Below are 27,388 nucleotides of genomic sequence, written 5' to 3'. Positions count from 1 at the left end.
GTACGAAAGTCGAATGATAATCGCGGATAAAGTGCTCAGTCACAGCGTTCCAGTGCTTTTAAAAAGTAAATAAATGTTAAATACTACTTGAGATTTCGCCACCCCCTTTTATATTCTCAGTACTTACAGGACTGGGATTACGCATTTTATGGCGTGTGCGGAAAACCTTTTCGTCATTGATGTAGACAAGCGCATAGGGACTGACGACGGTACCAGCGTTGTATGGATGCTTTTCCTTGTTGTCAATTAGCTGCTGATCAGCAATTTCTAACTCTATAGCTTGATGGATGGTGATAGACAAAATGCCAGAAGAGTGAGCTTCATCAACCTTGACTTTTTCTTCTTCCTTTTGAGCTGGACCAGTATCCGACGATGTTGGCTGGTTATCCTTGATTTCGCCCTTGTTGCGCTCCATGATCTTGGGCTTGGCAGCAATATACTTTGGATGCCAGCTCAAACGATAATGCAACTTGATCTGGCTGCTCTCGAGATCCTTAGCGCCATCAATAGGAGCCCATCCATCGAAGACTTGGCGTTCGTCCGCACACCAGTCACTGACGTTGCCAAGTTTATCGGTTTTGGCCAGCACGATATCTTTGACAGCCATGCCAACATGACCCCATACGTCGTCGAACTTGATTTTATCGGCATCCCATACCTTGAGTTCGACTTGGTTGTCACTGACAATATCATCTAGTGTATGGGTACATAAGTTAACTGAAAATAGATGGGGTAGTATTTTCCATAAACAATGTCTCACCTTCATGGATTAACAGGAACAAAGATTCGTTCCATCGAGGATCCTTGTCATTTGTAAGAACACGAGTCGAAGTCATGCTACGTCCAGGACTGTTACTGAGAGACAGACTGGCATAAGAATCTTCCATATCTTGAAGGGACTTGGCTGATCTGACCGCTTCAATGAAGTCAACCTTGACCACTCCAATGGCCGAAGTGTCATGAGCGGCTGCCCCCATGAGGGCTTGAATATCAAGCGTCATACTCTTGGGGTCAACTAGACCAGCAAAACCAAGCTTGACACCTTCATTGACCAATGTCTTAATCAGAGGCAAGTGCATAATATTCATATGCTTTGAAACTGGCATAACACCGGTTTCAATGACTGGAACACTGGTAAAAGCAATGGTAACTTTGGAGACAAATGGCATTTCCGGGGAAGTCAGGATCTTAAAACGAATTTTGCCGGATAAGGCTGTCAATTCAGCCTTGATGTCAATAGCAGCCTTAATTCCAGTCTTGAATCGGATTCCAATGCCAGGGGGGGCGGAGAGACTGCGTCGGGTGGTGGAAATCGATGCAACTGGATGAGCATGGAAACTGAACGCAGCTTCACCGAAGATGCTCTCGTCAGGTTGGCCAGGAAGCGGTGGGAAGATACGGATCCTTCATTGATCATCGTTAAGGGGAGGTTAGTATAAAGAGTTTAGCATAAATAGCAGATATTGGATACATACATCTGAACACGGGGGGCTTGCACACCAATATCAAAATCAGTGACTTTTACACCTTTCTAGCAAGGGATGATAAAATCGCTCAGCACGTCTGACATCCGAAGTTGTCATTCTGTTCTTATTTTACATGATGACTTACAATGAATCCAGGTGCAAGACTGCCAAGAGTGTCTTCCAAAATATCTTCAACTTGAACAAACATTTGGGGATCTATGCTGCGCCAGATTTTTTCCACGCAATAGTTGAGCCATTCCACTGTCTCACCTTCGGAGGTGTACAACTTTAATGCAGAAAAAGGTTAGCATATATAGTACAGCATGTTAAGGATTTACATGTGTACTTACTGTTTTCATTGCGTCGTCTTTTTCCATCTGCCACTCAATACCTTGCTTTGCTTCCGTACCGAGACGCCACCAAGCGAACGCACCTTATTGACGTCGAAATGATGTTATTGTCAGATTAGGGTTAGGGGTAATTTCGGTATTCATTATTTACCTCCACAAATAGCTAGCAACCCGGCAATCCATCCAAAGCCGAGCTTGCCAAAGATATAGCATACAGCGCAAGACATCACAATGTACTTGAGAGCTTTACGTTGAAGGTAGAAGATGATAGTGGCTGGTGTAGCTGGCTTCAAAGGCTGTCGGTATTTGAGACTGGGAGATTTCCAATCTGTGGGTTCATTGTTGCTATCGACATCCACATTTCCCTTTGCAGTCATTTGCGCCTGGGCAGCCGCGCTGACCGAAGAGTCTAGTTTCTGGTCTTTCTTATTGTCAGCAACGCCTGCCGCTGACGCTACTGTACTATTATCCATTTTGGACGAAGGAGGGATGGCTCGTGTAGAATCTTGCTCTGCTTGTTCTGCACTCAGATTTAGCATCTCTTCCTCGTTATTGACGGCAAGATTATCTTTTTTAAAACAAAGAGTGAAAACGTTAAAGAAAAAATCCATATAAAAAATAATGAACTGCATAATTAAATAAATAACAGGTTCGTACCATCGTCCAATTCCGCGATTTTTCCATGTCTTGTCAACGTCGGTAGCTTGTTTCCGATATTGGTGATGATGTCTCCAGCAGCTGCTAATGGTGCAGCGTTACTTTCAGCAGCATCATCAAGGACGCTTTTGTATTTATTTTCATCGGCGCTGGCAGGCCCAGTGCCATCTACAGCATTATCTAGGACTTTCTTGAATTTATTTTCATCATTGTCTGCCGGGTGATCATTCAAATCACTACTGATTTGCGATGAAGGTAAATCGCCTCTGGTGGCAGATCTGAACGCAGTATTCTGCTCTTGACTTGGTAAATTTTGGTTACTGATGTCTTCGAGCGAGTGATCGTTATCCTTGTCTTTTGGTGGACCCTCGGTGTTGCTTGTAACATTACCAGAGGCATCCATGACATTTGCAGCGCCTTTCTTCAAATTAGGATTATCAACCTCCTCATTTTGCTTCCGATATTGAGGGTTCATCTGTTGTTCAATACGGTCGGCATCAAGGTGATACTTGGGCAGCATCGACAATTTGGATGTGACACCCTTCAGATCGCCTTCCTTGACCTTGGAAGTCACATTTTCTTCGTGTTCACGGTTGGCCTTATTTATAGACCCCACGTTGGATCCGGTGTTGATGGCAGCTCGAGGATCAGTCTGGCCGTCACTCTCGTTGTATACGATGGGTTGATTTTGTCCAGGAGCAGCCATTTTGCAGAGAAAGCAGCAGCAAAAGGGATGTTTATTGGAAAATTCGGATAAAGAACAATATTTACGTAGGGTTCAGTTTATATACGGTGCCATCATCAGCTGGGAAAACCCACACCTTTCTTTTACCAGTTGTTCCTCTTTTGAGGTCATGTTGACGTATCGATGGTCGATTCAGCCCAATCATTTTTTCATATTCCGATCGATCGAAACCACCACCCACAACGAACGTCAATGCAATTCATTCACTTCTAACTTAATTCTGTCTGTTCTGCAAAAAGATGGTTCCAGCCTTTTTCCTGTTTTTCTCATAAAGAAGATGGTGGTCATCATCAGGTAATCCTAGTAAAATCCTTTGTCGCGCGCGAGACAACTGAATCACAAGCAAAAACGAACACTACAATGGCAAAAGTTGATATGAATACGAATATTTTTACTGGCGTGCAATAAGACAGCATTATTTTTCTTTCATGTTGCGTTGCAAGCGGTTGACAGAGCCCGTCGGAAATTGAATAAGCACGTCACAAAGCACGTGATTTGCGAAAGTTGGGTATGGTCGCGCCTTTGAAAAAATCCCCCTTTGGTTTTGAAATATCCTTTGTTTTTTGTGCTGCTTTCTTTGACATTACTTCTTTCATTCCACCCTCAAAATGAGCAAGATGCAAAGCCGTAGACGTCAACAAGGACAAGCACAGACTGTTAGTGATGGGGAAGAAGAAAGTCGTACAGAGAAATCGGCTGAGACAACTTCCAGGTCACGAAACAGCCAGGCCGATCGTCCATCTCCAAAAGACAGCGATGCTAGTGGCAACCATAGCGATCCTGCTTCCACTGAAGGCGCTAGAACTCCCACCAAAAGCAAGTCCACTCCTACAAGACGCAGCAAGTCTTTGACTAATCACAGTGCTAAAACGGACCAAGATGCATCTCCTAAACCTACAAGCCGTAAGCAGAATGTGACATCCAAGGCGCGATCCACAGCAACCAAGACAAGTAGTGAGAATGACCAAAAATCTTCACCGAAGCCTGTCATTAATGCATACGATGTTAGCGAAGTGGGTGATTCCGAACAAGTCATTGACTACGCCACTCTTGATTCCGCAAAACCAGCTGTTGACCAGTTCAAACCATCGCAGTCTCCTCCATTCCGTAAATACATGACCAATTCTCGTGGGCGAGGTAATTTCCGAGAGTCTCCACAATTCTCAACGGGGCATGGACGGGGTCGCGGTAGCACACGAGGAGGCAGACAGGCTCGCAGACAATTTCACGACCCTACTAGTAGCCAGACCTCGAATGTTCAAGAGAGTGTTTCGGTTGACAAGGAGGATGCAGATAGTGTCAAAGTGACTTCTACTGAAAGTGTGGAGGGACAGGCTGTTGGTACTGCAGACCCACAAGACGCTCGGCCAAACCACCCACAAGATAAACCCTCTTTCCACCGTGGTGCACCCAGGGGAAGATACCGAGGAGACCCATCTTTCAGACGAGGCAGGGGGTCTTGGCGAGGTTTTCACCGAGGCGGCAATCACCCACGAGCACCAAACTATCCATCCTCACCACAACCATCTGGATGGTCGTCAGCCAGCGCAGTCGACACGCCTGTATCCGATGGACCCAGCCATGTTGATGAAAAAGATGGCAAAGTGGATGCTGACGTTGAACAACTTGCTGACTCGGTGTCACAAACATCTCTAGCTGCTGGAGAACAAGTGGCAGCGGGAGATCAACCAACGGGTGACACAAAAGATGCTGCTGATCAAGCAAGGCGGGAAGCGAAGCGAGATAAGGCACGAAAGAAACGACAGGCGAAACGACTCTCAATGAAAATGGCCAATTCTGATAGTAAGGAATCGCTGCCTAACCAGTCCCCTATACCCGAATCATCCGCAACCAAAACCCAGCTTCCGTCTGATCGACCTAAGAAATCTCACAAGACTCGACCCTTTTCTAAATCCAACCCAATGTCTAGGGATGAAGCTTTGAAAAACGAAAGCAATTCAGCTACTTTGGAAGTTTCCCCGGACGTTGTATCGGATGCAGCAGCACACGAAACGGTCAGTCAACCAGCCGAATCGTCGTCACCTGCCAAAGTCGAAGGTAATGACGACAAACCGAAACGACAGAGGAAGCAGCATAACCATCGATCACCTGCACAAAACGTGGATATGAAAGACAAGGTTGCAGTCCAAACGCCAGCGGATGACAGTCACCAAGAGCCATCGGCCACCACCACTGAATATACACATCATAAATACAAGAAAAACTTTGCACGTCAAGAAGATAATATAAGACCAGCTCACCCTAGAAATGATGTTCCTGTCCCCATGGCGCATCAAATGCAACCAGCCGTTTCCACACCTTCCTTTGTGTCTCAGCCTGTTGCTTTCGCTATCACCTCACCCAACGGAGGACCCATTCCAGTGTACACCATGCCTTTCCCACCCATGAATCCGGCTATGGGAGATGGGCAAGGAGGAAGGCAAGGTATGTTTTATGCGCCAATGATGGGTTCACCCGGTGCTACAGCTTCCACCCCAACATCTGCCACGCCCACCATGATGGATCCGAACAATATGATGTACATGCCATACGATTCTCAGCAAATGATGATGTACAATCCCTATTGGTATCAACCGGTGGGTATGACGCAGCAAGGTATGCCACCACCGAACCCAGGTTGGAATGCAGCGGGCGGTGGAGACTACAGCAACAACTGGAAGCATCCATCACAACATGATGCCACTTATCATCCATCGACTAGTGTTGCCTATACTAATGAGCATATGTCGTATCCTAATGACAATAACGGTCCACAAGCAGTCTATTACTACCCCGTATCATATTGAATTTTTTCATCTTCATCATTGTATCATTTTCCCCCTCAGCTAGCATATTCTCTTCTTTTCCTTTCCTTTTACTGCGTCACAAATTTACATTGGATGGAAAAAACAATCCTTCATAAATCCTTTTTTTTTTTTTTACCTTCTTTCTGTTTTCTAAAATAAAAATATCTCATACATCGTGGCTCACTAACTATCAAAAAAGCGACGACATCGGAGCGAAACCCACAAGCGAAGCGAATCACGTGACGCTGAAAAACGCTGAAACTGTTTCCATTCCACTCAGCCCGCCCGCCTGCTTTCTCTCATCATACCAGACCCTACTCGGTCCTTTCTCCTCTAAAATGGCGGCCGAGTACAAGCAAAAATTATATGAGATTCAAAGGAGAGAAGGAAATCGACAATGCTTTGATTGTGGGGCTCCTAACCCTCAATGGTCCAGTGTGAGCTACGGTATCTTCATCTGCCTCGATTGCTCAGGAGTCCATCGATCTTTTGGTGTTCATATTAGGTACAACTTTGCATCAAGTTGTTTGGCAACATCCTGCTTGTTCTTTTCATCGCATGCTCACTATCTTCCGCCAAACTCTTCGTTCTTTTTTCATCCAGTTTCGTTCGATCCATCACCATGGACAAATGGTTTGACGAACAAGTCATGAAGATGGATGTAAGTAACAAGCCCTTGATCGTTCATTTGTCTACATATCTTTGAATTAATTGGCATGGAATTTGTTGACACTCTATAATTAGTTGGGCGGTAATAAGAAGGCCAAAGAGTTCTTTGAATCTCAACCAGATTATCAATCATCCATGCCACTGCCAGACAAGTACAACAGCCACTTTGCAACTATGTACCGAGAGAAGGTAGATACATCTACAGTGTTTTGAAAAATCAAAAAGTAGTATCTGACAATGTGTATGGTCAACAGTTGACAGCTGAGGTCGAAGGCAAACCCTGGACACCCTCGTCTGCTCCTGCAGCTAGCACGAAACGACCCTCATCATCCGCTTCAGTGAGATCGCTCAACAAGACGACACTTGGTACTCAACGTACTGGCTCGGCTCCATCACTGGGCAGTGCCCAACGCACTAGATCACCCCTCACAAATGAATATACATCGAGCAACTTGGCTGGCAACAATAAAGAAAGAAACGAGGAATACTTTGCTAAGCTAGGAAATGAAAATGAGACTAGACCAGATTATTTGCCACCAAATCAAGGTGGAAAATATCAGGGTTTTGGCAATCCTGCATGTAAGTAGTTCATGGATCAGATAACTACGCAATCATTCGTTCGAATGGATGGCTCACTGTTCTTCATTTTACAGTCCAAAGTCAAACGTCTAAGAAGGACGTGCCCGATATGAATGACATCATGAATGATCCAATGCAAGCCTTGACGAAAGGTTGGTCATTGTTGTCGGTTGCTGCTGTAGAAAGTGCCAAATATGCTGCGCAAGGTGCTGAACAGTTCACCAAATATGCCAACGAGAACTATGTTCGTCCTGCTTCACAACACTTGGCGGATCCTAACCTTCGCAACAACGTGTCCTCCTACGTGAGTAACTTGACCAAGAAGGTAAATAGTCAAAGCCGGCGGCTACCGCTTTTTCTATTCAATTTTTGCTTCTCACCTGGTAGATCTAAACCAGAGGGACTGATTTTTATTTGTTGGATTCTTATAGGGCCAACAACTTTATTCAAGTTTGGACTCCAACCGCTCAGGCACACCCACATCACTACGAAGCAACTCCTCCAATTCACACACCGTCGATCCCGATTACAGCCATGACGACTTTTTCAACAACACCATATCGTCATTGCAACAAAGCAGTAGCTCATCACCTTCGGGATCCAGAAGTGCATCCCCAGCATTGAATGGCCCAGCAGCACGCAGCATTACACCAAGCAATGGTAGACCAAGGACTCCCTTGAAAGCACCCGTCGCTAAAAAAGCTGCCAAAGTGAACGATGGCTGGGATGATGATTGGGAAGGATGGTAATCAGAGCGACTTTCTGTTATAAATGGGACAAAAAAAACGATACATTCAGCAGATGTAGAGAAATTTGTACATCTTTGTCACAAAAGCGATAATAGAGAAACGTGCCCGCCCTTTCGCTGTACTTCATTTTTTTTTTTTATAAACCTTTTCTTCGTTTCTCATATCCAACCTCTCTCTTTCTTCTCACCCTCTTCTTTCTCTCCCTCGGCTTAAATAAAACATAATCAGCTTAAGCTTCAGCCAACAACTCCACTCTTTTTCCAATCCAGTATATGCATGGTCATGACTCGACAAGCATTTCCTGGTACCCTTGTTGTCGAGAAGCTTCCACCCGGTGTCTCTGAACAGACATTGAAGCAACTGTTTGAGCCATTCGGAATCGTCAAGTACACCTATTTAAAGAAAATGACTCAGACATGGATGATTATCTTTCTAATTCAAAGCTTTTGTCTCGCAGCATTCACAAAAGCGGGACTACTGCGTCTGTTGATTTCGTCATTGGCCACCAAGGTAAGCCTTGGTTGAAAGCCTATTGTAACACGGATCGGAAGCCTAAACAAATTCAGTTACAGCCAACAAAGCGTATGCTGTGGTGAACAACCAACCTCTTGAAGGCTCTGATCTTCAGATTCAATGTCCTTTGCCTATGCCAGAGCCACGTACTGGTCTGTTGATCAAGAGTCTTCCATCTGATATGACGGAGTCCGACGTATTTGATCGATTTGCTTCATTTGGCCCTATCTATTCGTGTAGTGTCATTTCCAAAGCAAGTAGTACCGAGGTCACTGCAACTGTACAATTCTTTTTGCAGCAAGACGCACATATGGCTTTGCAGGAAATGGTAAGCCGATACTCACCCTAAATAGTTTTACCAGCATTGAAAAGACAAAAGTTCTTTTTTATTTTTCTCTCCTCATTATTCATAGTTGATCCTTTCTTTCTAGCACTGCTCTGATATTGACGGCCAGCTGATGTGAGTGATATCATAACCCATCCCGTGGTGAAATAACACCCTCCTTCTCATTCATATTCTGTACTGTAGCTCGGTCAGTCCTATGGACCTGCAAAGTAAACGTTCTTCGAAAAATTCGAATTCCTCAGCTAGTTCAACGGAGAGAGCGCCAAGCAAACCTCGCACAGTAAGTTTTTGGTGTACTTGGCTCTTCCCGTTTTACCAAGCTAACCCTTTTTTTTCTCATTTCCATCGTCCCTTGCAGCAGTTGAATGTTTCGGCCGTACCCTTTAACCCCTCTGCCCCAACAACCGTCAGTCGCAAGGACTCTGTGACCGATGATGATACCGTAACCGCCACGTCGCCTCTATCCTTGCAGCAACATTTCATTGACTATTGCAATCTTTACGTCAAGAATTTGGACGAGGCACTTAACAGTACAGATCTGTTTCAGCACTTTAAATCTTACGGTAGGATTGTTAGTGCTCGGGTGATCGTAAATGCGGCTACGAACCAGTCAAGAGGCTATGGGTTTGTCAGTTACAGCCGGCCTGAGGAAGCAGCTTTTGCCTTGAATCAGATGAACGGAGCCGTCTTGGGCTCCAAACCAATTTTGGTGGCGTACCATGAACCCAAGAAGCCACGGGTCTTACCGGTATCACCCAAGTCTCCAGGCACTTCGGAGAGTGGCTCTCAAGTGGCTAGCCTTCCTCCGCCCGAATCTACGGCCTATGAATCAAGTGATTTATACCAAGATCTCTACAACAGCGTTGTAGGCACGGGCATTGTGTGGGAGTCGAACTTGAATCAAGTCACCGAGTCTTTAAGTAAGCTGCCGAGACAGGAACAGGTAGCACTGCTGACGCAACCTTTGTTGCTTCTTGAAAAGGTTATTATACACACACATAGTCTTATATACTGTGGGACAACATATATGTTCAGTGCCTTTAACGGCTGTATTCCATAGGTTAAGGAAATCCGTGATGGATTGGGTCTGTCGCCTGTTATCGAAATACCCGTTTCTCGCCCCATCAACATCAGATCGCCTTCTGAAACCAGTCATCCAGACGACTTACCGAAGCAGACTCCTCAAAGTGCCAGTTCATCCATTGTGTCTAGCCCAATCTCGCAAAACAATGTTCTATCATCGCTCATAGCGCTTCCTGGCCGATCTTCCGACAGCATTTCACAGCGTTTAGGAGGACAGGACGGGACAAGTACTCCTGGAAGTACAGTGTCTGATCAACGTGATAGGATGATTGACGCCATTCAGCAAATCGATCCGACTGCGGAAGAAGAGATCATTGATATGCTAATGACTTTGTCTAGCAAGGAGAGATCTTTATGCATCTTCAATCCTGAGTATTTGAGAAGCAAAATCAGTCAAGCCCGCGACGCTCTTAACATCTTTGCCGATGAAGACGAAAGCCCAAATGGCGATTCCCGTCCAGCTGAAGCCAAAGAAGATAACAGTGCCGAGGCTTTCTATCTCAAGATCTCGAAATTGTCTTTGTTTGAGAAGAAGCAGAAATTGGGTGACAAGCTGTACCCACTGGTGAAGGTAAAACTGTTTTGCCCCGAGATTTGACAATGGCTTGAGACAGCCTTATTGATAATATTTCGTTTACGTTAGGCAACGGGGGTCAAACAGGCCCCTAAGGTTACCATTCGTCTTCTCGATACCGTAGATTTGCACAGACTTTCGAAGCTTATGACAGTCGACAACTCTGAACTAAGCAGCCTTGCCAAGTCTGCGTATGAGAGTCTTTAGCGTTCTCCTCCATTTATTTTATCATGTTATTTTCCCCCCATACATCAAACTTCCATCAATTATTGATTTTATCCAATCTTGAACCAAATTTTACTCCCCCCGAATTATATGCTCATAGAAAATCCCAAAATCCCTATCCTTAACAATTCGTAATACATAATAATATATCGACCCCATCCCTTTATGAAACAAAAGCATTCTTGACCATAAGTTGAGTAGCCAATTTGGCTTTTGTCATTCGTTCAACTATTTATTATTCAGATTTGTTTGTTTTACTTGATATTACAGTAAGATGTATCGTATATTAGACGGTGACTGTATCAGATAACTCGGAGCCGCTCAACATGTTTATTCGTCAGTGGAGGAACTGAGGAGAAATCGTTGAGAGACGAGCGATCAGTCATTAATGTACAGCCTGGCCAGCATATGGTTCTAAACCAACAGGCCAAACAACCTCCTACTTATGCTTCTCCTCTGGCCAGCCGTTTGGCGTACTCGCGAACATGGGCCAGCTCGTACTCATTGGCATCGTTCATCATTGCTTCGATCTCCTCGGGAGTATATTCTATGTTCTGCAAGTTGTTTTGAATAATGTATCTCTGTACAATACTGCAAACGAGGTCACAGGTTAGTCAAAAGGCACAACCATGTGTTCAGGATTACCATTGCAGCATGCAAAGCAAGCCAGCAATGCAGACCAATACTTACTAGGATGTTTCCAGGCCGTGGAAAAGCTTCACCCGGATATACCAGAGACCGGCGGAAAGGGCAATGAATGCCAAACTCACCACGGGAACAACGTAGTATGGAATGGAAGGAGTATCACTGACTTTAGGAGGAATGAAAGGCACAATGACCAAGAAGACAGAAACCAAAACGAAAAAGACATTGGTTATCCAGAAAGATTTGAAGGGTCGCGCTGCATTCGGCTGTGTGTGTCGAAGGATCAATAATCCCACTACTGAAGCGCCATAGAACCACCACTCTGGATAAGATTGTAGGTTGACGATAAAGTTATAGCTGGAAAGAAAGAAGGTCAGTATATGAACAGCTCTACATACTACACAGCCAAATCCACATGCATACCTGTCACCAGCGGGAGGAGCGAGCATGAGAACCATGGTCACGACCCAATGGATAATAAATGCGTTAGCAGGCGTATCGAAGCGACTAACTTGTCCAAAGAAGCTGCCAAAAGGAAGGTACCCTTCTCGAGCGGCTTCCATAATGACTCGCCCCGCAGTGAAGGTCATGGCGCAAACCGATCCAAATGAACTGATGGCTACTAGTACAGGCAGAGCTTGGCCACCTGCCTTAGGGCCATACACCCGGGTGAAGAATTCTGCAGCCACCACCGTTTTGGAGGTTAAAATGACTTCCTTGGGTACCACAGCGAAATACGCAATGTTGGCCAGAACATATAACACGGACACCAAGGATATAGCAGAAAGGGCGGCGACCTTCAAAGTTCGAACTGGGTTGCGTAATTCACCAATAACGTAATTTGCGTTATTCCAACCATCAAAGGCAAAAAACGCTTTGAACAAAGCAATAGCGTACCCACTACCGTCCGCTAAGGTGCCTTCGAAGGCATTGGTAAAAGCATGGGTTTGCGGGGCTTGTGTTCCACCGGCAGCAGCAACAATTCCAGTGATAGAAATCATCACCAACACAATGATTTTGATCATAGTCAGCAAGTCCGTGGTGCGAATACCCCATGGTACAGAGAAACTGTGAAGAAGGCAAACGACGGTAATAACCACTATACCAATGCCTCTCTCAGCCCATGGATTATCGGTTACTCCAGCTGCAACATAGTGGTAAGTATGGCTTGTTGATGGATGGCAAGGCGATCACTCTCCCAAAATGATCATAAAAAAATACAACAATTACCAGCAAACATGATATACTGAGCAATAAAATTTACAATTTGGGTGACAAGCTATGATTAGACAGGGATCTCCATTTACAGGCAAATTAACGTGTAAATTACAACTCACTGTTCCAACAACGATAGAGTCCACCGCACAGGCGCCACCACGCGTTAAGACGATCATGGACAAACAGAATAAAAAAGGAGCCAAGGCTTTTGGTTTCCTGTACTCTGAAAAGCGGAGTGAGAGGGCACATTTGTTACGACAAGTACAGAATATGTTTACGGAAATGCTTTTCACGGATCATTGCTTACCATAGTCAAGGTACTCCTTTTCACCGCCTGATCTAGGAAGCATCTATACAGAATCAAAAAGCCAGCGGTGGCGTTAGTCACTGGTGGTCTGCCATCCATGGCTGAGCACAACTACCTGTATCCCAAAGCGTCCCTTCCCTCACTTACGGAACCAAGTTCGATGTAGGCAAGAACGCCGCAAACACTAGCAAGCGCAGCAATGACCCAGACCATCAATGACATTCCAACTGATCCTACAGATATCAAGATACCGGAAGGTGTTGAGAAAATACCACTACCAATGATCATGCCGGCAATAACCATCATGGCTGTAGCCAAAAAAAAAAAAAAAGAAGACGACAAATTGGGTTATCAGTGGAATATAAAATCATCATGTAGGTAGGTATTGACTTGTTTTAGTACCTGAGAACGGCCCCATCGTTCTCTTGAGGCTGTCTGATTCATAGCTCTCAGCGACGGACTGTTCGTCGTGAGGCGTCTGGCCATTTTGAATAGCTGTAAAGCCGTTTCGAGAATGATTGTCGGCCATAGTCAATACTAAGAAATGGGTATGTTGAAAAATTAAATGAGAGAGATTATTGGCAGATTTAAAGAGAGAAGGGAGGTGCAAGTAGAAAGTGAAGTGGGGAAAGAAAGTATTAGTGTGTTTGCTTATATTTCGTTCAACCCGATTCTTTGCTAAGCTTTTAAGCACCTGTACCAAAAGAGAAATGTACCAGCACACATGTTACAACGTGAGTAATTGTGTTACTAGCGCTTCTTATCTCGTCCGCTTCCCTCTCTGCACTTCACACCAGGTTTTTTGTCTATTTCTCAGTGTTCCATTTGACTAGATGGTTCGGTTCTACTTTTGTAAGATGTGGCGAAGTTCATTTTCATTTCAGGTTAAAACCACCATTGGGGAACACAAAAATTTCGATGGATCATTTTCACATTTAATAACATGGATGTTACATTGAATAACATGGATGGATTGGTCGAAACTAGACTACCAACGGAATGTCAAGCGGGTTGACACCTTTGCGCAGTTCACTTGCCTTGGGCATCTTGCCAATGCGCAGCTGTAGAAAGATCAGTCAAAAGGTGAGTACAAGAATACGTTCCACAGAAATGGCTTGCTTGTCTCTTACCAATTCAGCGCTGTAAGAAACCACAGGGTCTTTGTTCAAAGAGGCAATGGCTAGAATCTCCTCACCCTCTGATTAAGAGATAACGCAATGCTTAGCTTTTGATCTGACTTCTTTCTTTCTAATCGCTGTTTCACTTACTAGCATAGTATGCCGCAAAGGCCAATTCCTTCAAATCACCGTGAATAATGACATCATCGTATTCCTTTGCAAAGCCGGCGTAACGAATGCTCTTTCCATGTTGTGCCTAGTTTGTTTTGTTCAGTTACATGGGGTTATTTTTGGACTGTGATGGCCAATCATTCAACGTACCGTCCAAAAGTAGGGCACATGGGTAAACTTTTTAGGCTTGGAGGCAATGTTGAGAGCCACCGTGCGCCCAGTGTTCTCAGCAAAGCCCCAATGCTCAATTCGAAGTGGCTGACCAGTGTGCTGATAGGGGAAAGTGGCAATGTCACCTGCAAACGAAGAGGCGTATTGAGTATTCCGGACCAGTGAACACCCCAATATCACTTTTGACGTCTACCTGTGGCGTAAATATGGTCAAACCCTTCGACTTTGAAGTGCTGATCAACCTTTAGACTTCCGTCTTTTTCGAGGGTAAAATCAGGAGAGTTCTTGAGATAGTCGGTTTGAGGTCCAACGCCAACGCCCAACACGACGACGTCAGCTGGTAACGTTTGACCTCCCTTGAGTTTTACGCTGCCGACTGAGCTCTTGTCCTCTAGAGAGAAAAGGGGGTGAGTGTGACTACATCTAATGATGAATTTTTAAATGTTCCTTATTTTACCTCTGGGTTCAATGGCTTCGACATTGGCATTCATGATAAGGTTGACGCCGTTGGATTTATGTAGCTCTCCTAAAGCTCCTCCAACCTTTTCGCCTAGTACTCGCTCAAATGGTACTTTTTCCATGCCAACAACAGTGACGTTAGCCTCCTTGGAAGCAACAGAAGCCAACTCCATACCAATGAAACTTGACCCAATCACCACAACATTAGGCTTGCCACCAAAGCTTTTGACAGCCTGTTGGATGGTATTGTTGTTATGAACAGTACGCAGTGTAAACACATTTGATAAGTCGACACCTGGAATAGGAATTTTCTTGGGCTGGATGGGATAACACACAACTTTTAGAGAAATTTTTCATCTCAAGTTCGTTAAATGCGATCTAAAGCGCTTACCCATCCTCCTGTGGCTAGAACAAGATGGTTCCATGTCCATTTGTCGCCGTTCGATAAAGTGACGGATTTGCCTTTTGGATCCACGGAGGTCACATCCTGTGCATGCATAAAAGTATCGTTAGCTTTCATACAGTTTACTTTATCAAAGCAAAAAAAAAAAGGTACTGACAGTTCCTAGTTTGAACTCAACATCAAGGGATTTCCAGTGGCTAGCGTCGCGTAAAGCAATGCCAGCGGGGTCTCCTGTGCCAAAGGTCTTGCTGACTTTAGGTCTATCATTGAAAAATGCATGAATGAAACTGGGGTATATTTTGCTCTAGTTCATTTCAATCCCATCTCACCTGTCAATGGGCAAATAGTCCTCACGAGATACGACTCGAATCTTTCCAGTATAGCCTTTTTCACGCAAAGTCTCAGCAGTAGTAGCACCGGAGGCACCACCGCCGACGATGACGACGGTGTCATTGTTCTCTTTGTTGTGCTTGACGCACGCGGGCTTTCTTTTCCCGGCAGCCAGAGCACTTTCATCTGCTTCAACGATCACGTCACCATCTTGGACAGTAACCTCGAACTTTTGCAAGCTATTGAGAGCGGGGGCGTCCTCTATATTTCAACATCCGATCAAAGCGTGATGAAAAAAAGTTCGATGAGCGATCGATAGAGCTGAGACGAGGTTTCCATCACAACTTACCGATGTCACCGGTGGTAGCATTAAAGCATGCTCCGTGCCATGGGCTTTGGAAGAAGAAGTAAGGGCGGTCAATGGGCTGAAATAACCGGTGCCGCCATCGATTTTCACTCACCACATAATACGCCCATCGGAGGCTAAGGTGCCATTTACAAGAGGAGCTCCATAGTGAGTACATCTGGCTGAAGTAGCATAGTATGAGCCCTTGACTTTGCTGAGCAACACTGGGGTCTCGCCAATTTTAACTTCCTTCCTATGGTACGCGAACCAAGTCAGTAGGGGCATATCAAAAGCAATAGCGGGTTGGAACTCACTTTTCACCGTCCTTCAAGTCGGACTCTTTTGCAACAACATGCTTCGCAATGGCCATGGTTCGTATAGTAAAATGTAGAGTGGGGGATGTACGAGTAATGTAACGACGTGTAAGAGAAAGCAGCATACCGGCGGGCGGACTGGCTTTGTAAATTGATGTTGGGACGAGCCCTGCCATATCATGTCACAATGATGCGATTGGGATAGGGTTTAATTCTCACACCGTGAAACAATCGTAAGCTGTAAAACCCGTGTTTAAGTGAACATCATACCAATAGCCATGTTAGACTCAAAGTAGCAAAAGAACAACGGGATGGCTTCACGAAGGATAAATATCATCTATTAAATGGCTGATAACAATTTGAATGATGGATGGGAGTCAATGTTCCATTGAAGCCTATGGAGCACGGTGACACCGCACTGACTGACTGACAGTTCATCATTGTAATACGGTTGCATGGATAACGTGTACTGTTAAGCATTTATTGAAAATGTTACAAGCGGACAAGGGTTACAACACTGATGATGGATATAAAAAAAAGGTGTGATAAAACAAAGACGGGGGTGGCAATTTTCGAAGGGAAGGGATGTGAAGGTGAAATAATGAAACAAGCCATTGTGTATATATTACTGTCTCTTTCCCTATTTTTTTTTTTCTACTGCTTATAAAAAGAATTAAGGCAGAAAATTCAAGGCTGGCATTTAAGCAGAGGTTCCAGTAATCTTGAAGCCCTTGGAGTAGAAGGTGCAAGCATCTTCGGCCTTGTCGACCTTGTCGGAGCTGACCTTGATGCTGTAGAAGAAATCACCATCGTTTGTAACGTTGCTAGGAAGGACCATGTGGTCCTTGAGGGTGAGGATGTTGTTGATAGATTCCTCGCCGGTCCAAACGTTCTGGACGAATTGGCCTTGGTTGCTGGGGTCACCCTTGAACAGATCAACTTGCAACAACTCGTCGGTTTGAGAAGCGCTATCACGTTCGAGTTGGAGACGAAGGTGCTTGCCAATGTCAATAGTTTGACCTTCAGCAGGGTACTTCACATCAAGACCGAAACAACCCTTTTGGTAGTCGGGGTGGTAAAGAGTGGGATCATTGAGGTCATCCTCAGTGACACTGCCGTCGGCGTTGGTGTGGCCGCTGGCGCTGGTGACCTTGAAGGTGGGTGAGGTAGGTGTGCAGTCAGGACCGTGTTCACCACCCATGATGTTGGTGACCCAAACGCGATAGTAGTAGAGACCAGCAGCATTGCTAGCATCCAATTTATCCTGAATGGATGCCTGGGTGTTCAAGGTGTAGTTTCCGTGCCAGATGTTCTTAAGGTACTGGGCCTTGCCGTTGGTGACCTTGTAAAGATCGAGACCGGTGATGGTCTTGAAGTGAGCGTTGGGCACACGGGCTAAAAAGTTGAGAGGGTTAATAAAGCGGGGTTTTCACTCTAGTGCGTCGAGAACGAATCTAGGATGATACTGACTGACAGAAACTTTAGTTGCACTACCAGCCTTGACAACGGTGGTCTTTTGAGGATAGGTGATGGTGATACCTATACGACGAGATGAAATGTTTATGTTTAGCAAAAATTAGGGGCGTTATATTTAGAAAGGTTTCAAGTGGACATACCGCCACAGAACTCCTTCATAGCATCAGAATAAGAATCAGCGTTGACGACTGAAACGATGGAGCCGAGAGCAAGCAAGGCAGAGGTAGCAACAGACAAAAGTTTCATAGTAGGAGGGAGTGTATTAAGCGAAAGAGAGAAAAAGGAAGAAAGGGACGTGTAAATTGAAATTAGAGAAATAAAAAAAGGTCTTTAAAAGCAAGGAAGCAACAGGTTTAGCAGCGAACCTTGGCAGTAACATCAATAAGCTGGTGTAACCACAGTTCTCGAGTTGTCCAATTATAGCTGGCCAATTAAATAAACGCTGCTGAATGAACCGACCGCCTAGCGCAGTTCACGGTGCCGTCTGGAAAGTGGCCGATCCATGTTACGGCGTTGGCTGTGCTGCAAGGACCTTCACCACTTGCTGATACACTGCTGGGACACCGAGCACGCCAGCTTTGTCTTGACCATCTCGAAATAAATTGATGGATCGAATTTTGTCCGTTGTACTGAGCCCTTCCCGTTCCAATAACACTAACCATGCCTTTTCAAGTTCGTCAAACATGCTGGCCATCTGTGTAATATCATCAGCTTCTCGAAAGCCATCACAGTATTCATGAAATTCGCCAGTAATGCGCAACATGTATTGCATAGCCCACCAAGCTTCAAACGAACTAGCCACTTGGACGCACGGAAACAAGTCCACCCAGACATCCATAATAGAATGATATCCGGATTCGTTGGTTCTAGTGGATTAAGTCAGTCCAAAATAAATAATAAAAAAAAATTCTCATCTCAGACTGCACACACTTGAACCGATAAAGAAACACATGCTGCTTTACCTGCGACGAAATTTACCGCTTATTTTAAGTAAGCGAGCATCAAGTCGGTTAGCCTTTGTCTGTTCAGTTAGCTCCGCAGCATATCGTGTTTCTCCAGCTTCTTCCATATCTCAAAACCAGAGGGGAAAATTAAAAAGGGAAAACGAAAGCCGTCTTGAATAAACAAACGCTGTTATTTTTCATGCCGGCTTTTAAAACACCGCTCATTGACGGGCACCATGAAACAACCTGTGCCTTTATTAACGCACCAAGCCTCTCGCTTAACCCTTGATTCTCATAATTATTCTAAAACACACCGTGGTGGTCCTACTTCTTTATGTTGGAAGGGTCAGGATATGGGCTACAATTGGATTGGTTGGCACACCCACTATCATTAGCACATATGCCATTTTCACATTAGAATAACGCTATAGCAGTTGCAGCTGGCATCACACGTTGTCATAATTATGAAAGAAACCCACTGTGAAAAAGACAAAGTGTAATGCCAGTCAAAAAATGACAGATCGGCAGCAAAAGATCAGCAGTCACAAATGACCCATCTTTGGTTTTTTCGGGAAGCCAGCCAACTACTAAGCTCTTTGAACCATGTCTGACAACTCACAACAGCCTGCTAGAGCTGCCTCTATCGAACGTAAAACCAATGAGACCGATATCAGCATAAAGGTCAACTTGGACTCCAAGATGGATCAACAAATTGACATTGCCACTGGCATTGGATTTCTCGACCATGTATGAATTTGTCATGCATGTCCTCCAACTACTTCAACATTTCCGCTAACCTCATACCCATAGATGTATCATGCTTTGGCCAAGCATGGTGGATGGTCTTTGACCCTCAAGTGTACTGGTGATTTGCATATCGATGACCATCACACTGCCGAAGATACCGCCATTGCCCTCGGTATGGCTTTCAAACAAGCTCTTGGTACTCCCAAGGGTATCAAGCGTTTCGGCCATGCTTACTGTCCCTTGGACGAAGCTTTGTCTAGAGCTGTTGTTGATATCTCCGGTCGTCCCTTTGCCGCCATCGACCTTGGCTTAAAAAGAGAGAAGATTGGTGACCTCTCTTGTGAAATGATTCCTCACGTTCTCTTCTCCTTCGCCACCGCTGCTGGCATAACGCTGCACGTGGATGTTTTGAAAGGTGACAACGATCATCACCGGTAAATATAAGAATCGTTTTTTCAGGTAGAGGGTTGGAGACGCTAACAACATGACTTTTTGTAGATCCGAGTCCGCTTTCAAGGCCCTGGCCGTTGCCATTCGCCAAGCTGTCGAACATACAGGTACCAATGACGTTCCTAGCACAAAGGGAGTGTTGTAAAATGGTTTCGACAGAAGTTTACCCTAAAATAAATGTATTAATATGAAAAAAAAAAGGAAGAGAACGGTGTCGTTGCACACGGTAGCCGAGTTTGTTGGCTTGGATGGGAGTGTGATGAAAGAAGCAGTCACAAGTATTTACTTTGTTCATTTCGGCCATGAATTTTTGTTGTGTCTTTGACAATTAGACTTCCATGAAACTCAAGGCCCTCAAAGTTAGACCAAAGAAGTTGTTGGAAGCCAGTCCTTGTATTGGCGAAATGGGTGCCATGCTTGAATGCTGGTCACGAGCGGGTGTGGACGATCCTCGATGTGCACAAACCGCAAAGGCCCTTGCCACATGCATGTCCAAACCTGTAAGTTACAAACATTGGGTGACTCTCTGATTCTTTCTTATTGACACCATTTACCGTTCTGAAGGTCAAAAAGTCAAAAGCAACCAACACCATCAACTACCATTTGGCTCGATTGGGAAAGCAACTTTAGATCAGCTACTGTGTTCGACCATCCCATGGTCTTGTCACTACACTACACTTTTTTCCGCCTCATGATAGATACTAGAACCCTTTGAATTGGATCGACTTTCTTCTCCTGTATTATATCATCAATAAACCTCAATTCAATCGTATCGTTTAGATTTAAATTATATTGTATCCACTGGAGGCATGGCAAGGTACAGAATTCAAAAGGCACAACTCGACGATATGGGTAAAATGATATGAATGAGATGGAAGAAGGCAGTGTCGATTATCAATTTATGCTGGGTAAACTTGTCTTCAACACTTATGTCTCTAGGTATTGCCGTTTCAGTCTGGCGGTTTTAATAAAATGGATCGTAAAGTGTGTGTTCTTTATTAGCCATCCACCATGACATGGTACCGACTATATGATATAATTTTCACTATCGTTATTGTCATTGTAGCATAATTTGGTCAACAAGATCCTTGTTTGAGTTATAAGAAATCGTACTTATCAATCAATAGTATTCGATCCCTGCTGGATGAAAGCACTTGCATTTTTTATCTCAAACGATTCATCTCGCATCGTGGCCAGCTCAAACTAAATAAACCTCGGAGCGAAAAGTTGAAGCACAAATAGCAATTAGTTAGGTCTACCATTAAAGTTAGGCATCATCAAAATAACAACCATCTTGACTGAATAGCCTGCGCTCATAACCTTGGAGCTTCTAGCTTTCATTCATCAAAATTTTGTTTGTTCCCGCCAACAATGCCAAACTTTCTGGACATGTGACTCGCTTTGCGCGTTAAAAGCATCCATTTTCTGACTTTGCAACCATTTGACAATCAAAGGCATGAGTAGCTTTGCGGTTCTAGGTCAAAACAATGACAGTGACGAACCTTCCGAGAAGGAAGTAGAGGTAATAAAATGGCACAGACTTGCATTGCATTGCTGAAACATGCTCACCTTTTGATCCCCTGCAGTTTCTTCAACTGAAAGCCTTGAATCCTGATGTCAAAGTCAACTTATCAGGCGATCCATTCGATACCAAAAGCTATCCTGGCAATGTGTCTCTGCTAGAGTGCTCGAGTAAATTTGGTTACTTTGTAGCTGGCACACCGAAAGGTATACAACTTGAAACATGCTAATCAATGAACGAACGCCGCGTGTTCTAACTGCAATGTCAAAATGGCGTATCGCACTTGCCAGGTTTTGTACTCGGCCAACTATCCGATCTTCGCACTACCTTTAACAAGGCTGGAAAAGGCGAAACTGCGAGCTTCAACAACAAAATCGACGTTCAAGTTTCACAGGGAAGTGTACACCACCTTCGACTCACAGCTTCTCAGGAGCAAATCATTGCTGGTCTTGCCGATGGCACTATTCTCGTATATGATGCAAAGGCGATGTCCACCAAGGTACGATCTCACTCTTGCTGTTGTAAACTTGCGCGTCATCTCATGGCACTAATTTATAAACTCTAGTCCAATTTGCAACCTGTTAAAACTTTCTCAGCTGGTTCGCCGATCTTGGATTTGCGACCTAATCCAGAAGAAAAACCTGATGTGATTGCCGTACTTCTTCAGAACCACACATGTCAGTACATGTCACTTAGCTCTGGGTCGGTTTTAGCTAAGATTGCAGAAACTGGTGCCACTGCTATCTGTTGGTCACCAAAGGGAAAACAAATCACTGTGGGAAATCAAAAGGGATTCATGTCTCAATATGATTTGGAAGGAAACTTGAAGAGTGCTGTGGAACCTCCTCCTGCTATGACCGTTGCTGGCGGCGAGAGTGACGACCGTTATGGTAGGTTTCTTACTATAATAGCATTCCTTGAAGCCATCAAATTAACATCATTTTCTCGGTGTGACATAGTTCAAAACGTCGTATGGGTTGAAAACAATGTGTTTTTACCTATCTATGCAGCACCGACTCCACCAGACGATGAACAACCTGCTCACTTGTATGATGGATACATTGTGACTCGACAACCCAAGACAACCATCAAGCACTATACGCGCTTGACCGATATTTGTATGCCCTTTGGTCAGCAAGAAAGAACAGGAAATTATTACATGCAGGTCATCAAAGGTTTAGGTGAAGAAGCACCATACGTGATTTTGGTTGCTAGTGCCCCTTCAGCTCATATCGGCGTGGTTGGACAAGACAAGTCTGGCGATTGGGCTGTATGGGAATTGGATGACACTGCTCGCGGTAACCTGCCACTTTCTGAGAAAACGGATATGGACACATCGCCATTTGGCTTGGCTGTGGATTTCTCGTCTACCGAGCGCTTAGAACCACTTGATCCTAGCGAGCCCGAAAACCTTGTCGAGCCTGTTCCGATCCTTTATTATCTCAACGATGAAGCCAACATGGGTGCTTTCCATTGTCTCAATGTTTCAGCAGCCAAAAGAAATGAAAGTTATTCTGGGCAAATCAAACCTCAAAGTCTTACTGCGGGTGCCTTTGCCGCAGTTACTGCCCCAGCCAGCTCGTCTTTCACCGCAGCGAAGCCAACTCCTGCCACCTCAACGATTGGTGGTCCAGGAGGGTTTGGTACTGCCAAGTTTGGATCAGGAGTGTCTTCGCCAATGCCATCTTTTGGAAGCTCAAATGCACCAGCGCAGTCACCATCGAACTCTTTCAAGTTCGATTCGCCTAGCCTAGCACCAAAAACAGATTTCGGCTTTTCGAAATCACAAACGGAGACTGCTACCGCGCCAGCTGCAAGTGGCTTCTCCTTTGGTGCTGGTTCTCAAGCTAAACCAGCCGGTACATCACCCTTTTCTGGTGGATTTAAGACCGGTGCTGCAAACGCTAGCCCTGGAGGCTTCACTTTAGGTACTGCTGTTAAATCGCCACCTGCCAAGGAGGTAGCAAGCACACCTTTCAGCCTTAACAAACCCACATCATCCAATGTTGGTTCGCCATCAAAACCGGCCAATACAGGCTTCTCCTTCGGAGCAGCCCCAAAGCCATCTTTTGAAGCTCCCAAATTCCAATCCCCTCTTGAGACACCTAGTTCATTTGCTAGTAGCCCCAAGTCAGATACCTCCACCGCACCTTCTTTGAAGCTGGACAAACCCGCCTTGAGCTTTGGCGGCTCTTCCCCATCCTCATTTCAAGGTCTTCAGTCTGCACCTCCTAAATCTGTAGCAACAAAACCTGCACCAACTGCGGCAGAAACGGAAAAGAAAACGCAACTGAAGGTAAGCTACGTTTAAAATGTTTGTAGCGCGTGTCTGCATGTATTTTCTAACGCTTTGTAACAGGGCATGGCTAAGGAATTCGAGTCAATGTATCTCACACTCAATGCTGAATTAGATAGTGTAAGTTGAACTAACGAACTATATATGCTGCATCTCAACGATATTTTCGGTACTGATCTGTATGTTTTACCATCTAGCTTCGAACTATTGCTGAGGCTTCCGAGAAAATCAATGCCAGAGACCGTATTTCCAATCCAAAGTTGAATACCCTGGAAGCTCTGCAGAAGATTGACCAATGGAAACTGAGTGATTTGAAGACTCAAGTTAGCTTGACAAGACAGCTTCTTGAGAAAATGAAAGTCATTCAACAAGATGGTGAATCGATTAAGCTTCATATGGTTAAGCTTGACCAAGGTGAAGTCAAAAGTAAGTGTCACGTTCAAATCTCTTAGAATTACTTCGCACACTTTGTACTTATTACTGTTCCATTTCCAGATGCTCACAAGCAGTTGGAAATTAAGAAGTTCTTGGATGCTTCCGCTGATTCTAGCAAACAACCCCCAAGCAAGAGTGACCACCTTGGCCCTGAAGCCCAAGAGTCGTTGCGACGCCTTGAGCAGTTGGCTAACGAAGTAAATGATTCCTTTAAAGACGCTGAAAGCAAGACTGAACATGCGAAGAAAAATATACTTCGCAATCAAAAAGCATACCGCGGTTTGAGGTAAGACACTGCTTGCTTTCATTTCTCCCACCTCCCCCTTATTTTTTCATCGTGCTTGCTCATGATTCACTCATCTATCTTTTCACCACAGTAACCCATCGTTATATACCATCCATCGCACCATTCGAGAAGTCCGAAATGGCCTATTTGTCCATAATGTTGAATTGGACGAGCTAGAATCCAAGCTATCCAGTCTTACTGTTGAAGAAACGCCAAAGCCAAGAGCACATAGTTCACGCTTCTCCTTTGACGAGTCTATTGGCGAAGAAGAGGATGTCCACCTCCAGCTCAAGCCAACACAGCAGAAGGTACACATACCCAAGGCATCTCAACAAGCCCTTGAAGCAGCCAGTGAGGTTCTCATGGAAGAAAGCTTCCTGAGCCGTTTGAGCTCATTTGCATCTGCAAGGACAGCAAATGTTCACAAAATCACTCCTCAACCTGTGGTTCAGAAAAAAACACACCTTCCACTTGATCCATCACCGCTTGGCATCGACCTTGCATCTCTGGATGTGTCTGATATCTCTACCCCTCGTAGCCGTAAATCACCTATAAAGGAATCAGAAGCGCTCGGCTTGTTAGATAGCGAAGACGAAGAGGATGAGGAAGAAGAAGATGAAGACGAAGAAGAAGAAGATGATTACGATGAAGATGAGGAGGAATACGAGGAAGAAAACGATGAGGTGTCGACACAACCAGACAGCGCTGCGTGGAAGAGCAAGTCTGGCTCTTCCCTACCAAAGGTGTATGACACCAAGGCTGTTCAGACGGATACTTCACCACAATCCCAAGCTACTGAGAAGAAAGAGGAAACCAAAGAATCGAAACCGTCTTTCAGTTTCCAAGTAGAAGCGTCACCGGCACCAACAAAACCCTTTCAATGGGGTGGCTTTGGTAAAGCCCCTGGTGGAGAACAACCAGCAAAAGCCTCTCCATGGAGCAGCCCTGGTAATACTTCAGGTGGAGAACAGGTGGCCAAACCCTTTTCATGGGGCAGCCCTGGTAATACCCCAGTTGGAGAACAGCCTGCTAAAGATAAAGGCATAAAAGAATCGCAAATGAATGTCAAGTCTGCTTCGCCCCTCTCCTTCTCGTTTGGTCAATCTTCTGCTAAATCATCACCGACGCTTTCATTCGGTGCTTCAGCAACTGATGCAAAGGACAAGCCTGCGCCGTTCGGAATCCCCAGCTCAAAGCCAACTGAAGAGGCATCTAAAGAGAGTGATAAGGTGCCTGAAAAAGATGAAAAAGCACCGGAAGAGGTTCAAGAATCAACTCACAAGCAGGACAATGTGCCCGAAAAGCAAGACACGCCAGCGTCTCCTACTCCAAGTGACACTGCTTCTTCCTTTGACGTGATTGAGCATCCTCGCATGGGTGATGGATCCGGTGACGAAGATTACGAACAGGGATTAGAATCTGACGTTGAAGATGAAGGTACTGATGAAGAAATCACAGCACAGGGTGAGAGTAAGACTGACAGTTTTGCTGTAGGTGAGACTACGCCTGCTGAAGAGAAGGCTACTGAGTCATCCACCGCCGATGCAGCTCAGATCTCAGAACCTGCTGTACAGGAAGAAGAGCAACAAGTGCCTGAAGAAGATGGATTGGCTCCAGAGGATGAAATTGAGTTAGCTATGAAAGGCATTGGAGTAGTGGTACCAGCTGCGGATGACGAAGAAGAGGAAGAAGAGGAGGAGGAAGAAGAGGCCATGTCTGAACCAGAGCCTGAACAAACTGTACCCTCAACAGCGCCAGCTGATGCCTCATCCTTCTCCCTGTCTGGATTCGGCTCTGCACTTTCAGAGCCTGCTACTACGCAAGCTACTTCACAGACTGAATCTGCTGCTCCTAAACCAACGTTTGAAACAACTACTGCAACATCTTCGTCAGGTTGGGGCGCAACTTCATCTACACCAGCATTTGGAGGCTCAGCAAAGGCAGCACCATCCGGCTTTGGAACTACCGCCCCATCTACCTTTGGTTCAACGCCTGCTACATCAGCACCATTTGGCTCTCAGCCTGCATCTTCTGGCTTTGGAACTGGTTCTGGCTTTGGTGCTGGTTCATCAACTCCATCCTTTGGGTCCACTTCCAGTCTAGGTGGCAATGTGCCCGCGCCGTCCTTTGGTTCAACTTCTAACCTTAGTGGCAATGCCCCAACCCCATCGTTTGGATCCACTACTGGATTTGGAGCTTCTTCCAATCCACCATCGTTCGGCTCTACTACGAACCTTGGCGGAAATGCTGCTACACCTTCTTTTGGTGCCACTTCCGGTCTTGGTAGCAATGCCCCTGCGCCATCTTTCGGTTCTACAACTTCATTTGGTGCCGCTTCCAGCACTCCATCCTTTGGGTCTACGACTAACTTGGGTGGAAATGCTCCGTCATCAGGCTTTGGTTCAAGTTCTGGCTTTGGTGCAAGTGCTCAACCAGCATTTGGCTCAACTTCTAGTCTTGGCGCTGGGTTTGGTGCCACTTCGAACTTTGGCTCAAATATGAACCGTGGATTTGGTACTGCTCCAAAGAGTACCTTTGGATCGTCTACATCATTTGGTACAAGCGGTGGATTTGCTGCGTAAGTGAAAGGCATTGTTGAATAAGTATAAAATGAATGCACTGTTTTCTAATCTGATGGTTCGGTGTGTAGTGCTGCTCAATCTGGCTCTGGTTTTGGTTCTTTTGCTCAACAAGGACAAAACGTGTTTGCCAACCAACCTGCTAACACAGGGTGAGTACGATATGATTAGCGCTTCCTTTTATGTTCCATTCTTCTCACACATTTCATCTTCCAGCACCTTTGGTCAGCCAGCTTCATTCGGCCAGCAACAGCAGCAGAACCCACCACCGACTTCGCAGTTCGGTTCTAACCCTGCATTCACTCAATTCCGCGGATAAATCAGTGTGAACGAAGCGGGATCCACTTAAATCTTTTCAATAAAACAATTTGATTCAATATTCTGCTCAAATTTCAATAAGGAGTGTCG

The 27,388-nt window shown here is 45.1% G+C and overlaps 9 protein-coding genes across 9 annotated transcripts; 5 read left to right on the top strand and 4 right to left on the bottom strand.

Annotated features, from left to right (window-relative positions):
- Nucleotides 1-3,477: 3,477 nt before the first annotated feature.
- Nucleotides 3,478-6,297, top strand: K450DRAFT_218420 (uncharacterized protein). The gene is made up of 2 exons (XM_051585201.1): nt 3,478-4,231; nt 4,313-6,297. Exons 1-2 carry the CDS (start codon nt 3,827-3,829, stop codon nt 6,023-6,025), a joined length of 2,118 nt encoding a protein of 705 aa, XP_051449156.1. The 5' UTR covers nt 3,478-3,826; the 3' UTR covers nt 6,026-6,297.
- Nucleotide 6,298: 1 nt separating this feature from the next.
- Nucleotides 6,299-8,230, top strand: K450DRAFT_218416 (uncharacterized protein). The gene is made up of 6 exons (XM_051585200.1): nt 6,299-6,530; nt 6,629-6,686; nt 6,770-6,883; nt 6,949-7,273; nt 7,348-7,577; nt 7,705-8,230. Exons 1-6 carry the CDS (start codon nt 6,364-6,366, stop codon nt 8,020-8,022), a joined length of 1,212 nt encoding a protein of 403 aa, XP_051449155.1. The 5' UTR covers nt 6,299-6,363; the 3' UTR covers nt 8,023-8,230.
- K450DRAFT_218407 (uncharacterized protein) lies at nt 8,231-11,024 on the top strand. Its single transcript, XM_051585199.1, has 7 exons — nt 8,231-8,532; nt 8,595-8,863; nt 8,967-8,995; nt 9,065-9,161; nt 9,240-9,863; nt 9,942-10,535; nt 10,608-11,024. Exons 1-7 carry the CDS (start codon nt 8,439-8,441, stop codon nt 10,743-10,745), a joined length of 1,845 nt encoding a protein of 614 aa, XP_051449154.1. The 5' UTR covers nt 8,231-8,438; the 3' UTR covers nt 10,746-11,024.
- Nucleotides 11,025-11,206: 182 nt separating this feature from the next.
- On the bottom strand, nt 11,207-13,462 carry K450DRAFT_276524 (uncharacterized protein; the record flags this gene model as incomplete). Its single annotated transcript, XM_051593231.1, has 8 exons — nt 11,207-11,354; nt 11,454-11,765; nt 11,832-12,552; nt 12,639-12,654; nt 12,746-12,849; nt 12,934-12,976; nt 13,081-13,241; nt 13,336-13,462. The coding sequence occupies 8 exons, from the start codon at nt 13,460-13,462 to the stop codon at nt 11,207-11,209; spliced, it is 1,632 nt and encodes a 543-aa protein (XP_051449153.1).
- A 327-nt stretch (nt 13,463-13,789) lies between these two features.
- Nucleotides 13,790-16,508, bottom strand: K450DRAFT_218397 (uncharacterized protein). The gene is made up of 13 exons (XM_051585198.1): nt 16,246-16,508; nt 16,047-16,184; nt 15,935-15,978; nt 15,718-15,846; nt 15,585-15,645; nt 15,413-15,515; nt 15,244-15,339; nt 14,851-15,169; nt 14,587-14,784; nt 14,373-14,518; nt 14,202-14,307; nt 14,064-14,131; nt 13,790-13,994 (listed from the first exon to the last, which is right to left on the bottom strand). The coding sequence occupies exons 1-13, from the start codon at nt 16,419-16,421 to the stop codon at nt 13,917-13,919; spliced, it is 1,662 nt and encodes a 553-aa protein (XP_051449152.1). The 5' UTR covers nt 16,422-16,508; the 3' UTR covers nt 13,790-13,916.
- A 360-nt stretch (nt 16,509-16,868) lies between these two features.
- On the bottom strand, nt 16,869-18,096 carry K450DRAFT_218385 (uncharacterized protein). The gene is made up of 3 exons (XM_051585197.1): nt 17,862-18,096; nt 17,716-17,784; nt 16,869-17,640 (listed from the first exon to the last, which is right to left on the bottom strand). The coding sequence occupies exons 1-3, from the start codon at nt 17,965-17,967 to the stop codon at nt 16,946-16,948; spliced, it is 870 nt and encodes a 289-aa protein (XP_051449151.1). The 5' UTR covers nt 17,968-18,096; the 3' UTR covers nt 16,869-16,945.
- K450DRAFT_218381 (uncharacterized protein) lies at nt 17,837-18,960 on the bottom strand. Its single transcript, XM_051585196.1, has 2 exons — nt 18,684-18,960; nt 17,837-18,587 (listed from the first exon to the last, which is right to left on the bottom strand). Exons 1-2 carry the CDS (start codon nt 18,788-18,790, stop codon nt 18,227-18,229), a joined length of 468 nt encoding a protein of 155 aa, XP_051449150.1. The 5' UTR covers nt 18,791-18,960; the 3' UTR covers nt 17,837-18,226.
- On the top strand, nt 18,813-20,041 carry K450DRAFT_218380 (uncharacterized protein). The gene is made up of 3 exons (XM_051585195.1): nt 18,813-19,412; nt 19,476-19,846; nt 19,911-20,041. Exons 1-3 carry the CDS (start codon nt 19,269-19,271, stop codon nt 20,005-20,007), a joined length of 612 nt encoding a protein of 203 aa, XP_051449149.1. The 5' UTR covers nt 18,813-19,268; the 3' UTR covers nt 20,008-20,041.
- A 1,277-nt stretch (nt 20,042-21,318) lies between these two features.
- On the top strand, nt 21,319-27,376 carry K450DRAFT_218375 (uncharacterized protein; the record flags this gene model as incomplete). The annotated part of the gene is made up of 11 exons (XM_051585194.1): nt 21,319-21,384; nt 21,449-21,590; nt 21,675-21,883; nt 21,950-22,274; nt 22,344-23,680; nt 23,744-23,800; nt 23,878-24,106; nt 24,176-24,401; nt 24,493-26,979; nt 27,052-27,132; nt 27,197-27,376. The coding sequence occupies 11 exons, from the start codon at nt 21,319-21,321 to the stop codon at nt 27,297-27,299; spliced, it is 5,262 nt and encodes a 1,753-aa protein (XP_051449148.1). The 3' UTR covers nt 27,300-27,376.
- Between the last annotated feature and the right edge of the window lie 12 nt (nt 27,377-27,388).

Source organism: Umbelopsis ramanniana, assembly GCF_025399195.1.
Source record: "Umbelopsis ramanniana AG unplaced genomic scaffold K450scaffold_2, whole genome shotgun sequence".
NCBI lineage: Eukaryota > Fungi > Mucoromycota > Umbelopsidomycetes > Umbelopsidales > Umbelopsidaceae > Umbelopsis > Umbelopsis ramanniana.
This window is presented reverse-complemented; position numbering and strand designations above follow the sequence as displayed.

Coding starts and splice junctions, on each gene's coding strand:
- K450DRAFT_218381 (XM_051585196.1), bottom strand. CDS start 18,790: ATGGAAGAAGCTGGAGAAACACGATATGCTGCGGAGCTAACTGAACAG. Junction 18,588..18,683: donor AGCGGTAAATTTCGTCGCAG/GTAAAGCAGCAT, acceptor TTAATCCACTAG/AACCAACGAATCCGGATATC.
- K450DRAFT_218380 (XM_051585195.1), top strand. CDS start 19,269: ATGTCTGACAACTCACAACAGCCTGCTAGAGCTGCCTCTATCGAACGT. Junction 19,413..19,475: donor GCATTGGATTTCTCGACCAT/GTATGAATTTGT, acceptor TCATACCCATAG/ATGTATCATGCTTTGGCCAA. Junction 19,847..19,910: donor GGTGACAACGATCATCACCG/GTAAATATAAGA, acceptor GACTTTTTGTAG/ATCCGAGTCCGCTTTCAAGG.
- K450DRAFT_218420 (XM_051585201.1), top strand. CDS start 3,827: ATGAGCAAGATGCAAAGCCGTAGACGTCAACAAGGACAAGCACAGACT. Junction 4,232..4,312: donor ATGCATACGATGTTAGCGAA/GTGGGTGATTCC, acceptor AAACCATCGCAG/TCTCCTCCATTCCGTAAATA.
- K450DRAFT_218385 (XM_051585197.1), bottom strand. CDS start 17,967: ATGAAACTTTTGTCTGTTGCTACCTCTGCCTTGCTTGCTCTCGGCTCC. Junction 17,785..17,861: donor TATGAAGGAGTTCTGTGGCG/GTATGTCCACTT, acceptor CTCGTCGTATAG/GTATCACCATCACCTATCCT. Junction 17,641..17,715: donor TGCAACTAAAGTTTCTGTCA/GTCAGTATCATC, acceptor TCAACTTTTTAG/CCCGTGTGCCCAACGCTCAC.
- K450DRAFT_218416 (XM_051585200.1), top strand. CDS start 6,364: ATGGCGGCCGAGTACAAGCAAAAATTATATGAGATTCAAAGGAGAGAA. Junction 6,687..6,769: donor AACAAGTCATGAAGATGGAT/GTAAGTAACAAG, acceptor CTCTATAATTAG/TTGGGCGGTAATAAGAAGGC. Junction 7,578..7,704: donor GCAACAACGTGTCCTCCTAC/GTGAGTAACTTG, acceptor GGATTCTTATAG/GGCCAACAACTTTATTCAAG.
- K450DRAFT_218397 (XM_051585198.1), bottom strand. CDS start 16,421: ATGGCAGGGCTCGTCCCAACATCAATTTACAAAGCCAGTCCGCCCGCC. Junction 14,785..14,850: donor CGAAGCCATTGAACCCAGAG/GTAAAATAAGGA, acceptor TTTTCTCTCTAG/AGGACAAGAGCTCAGTCGGC. Junction 14,132..14,201: donor CTTTGCGGCATACTATGCTA/GTAAGTGAAACA, acceptor TCTCTTAATCAG/AGGGTGAGGAGATTCTAGCC.
- K450DRAFT_218407 (XM_051585199.1), top strand. CDS start 8,439: ATGGATGATTATCTTTCTAATTCAAAGCTTTTGTCTCGCAGCATTCAC. Junction 9,864..9,941: donor CTTTGTTGCTTCTTGAAAAG/GTTATTATACAC, acceptor TGTATTCCATAG/GTTAAGGAAATCCGTGATGG. Junction 10,536..10,607: donor AGCTGTACCCACTGGTGAAG/GTAAAACTGTTT, acceptor CGTTTACGTTAG/GCAACGGGGGTCAAACAGGC.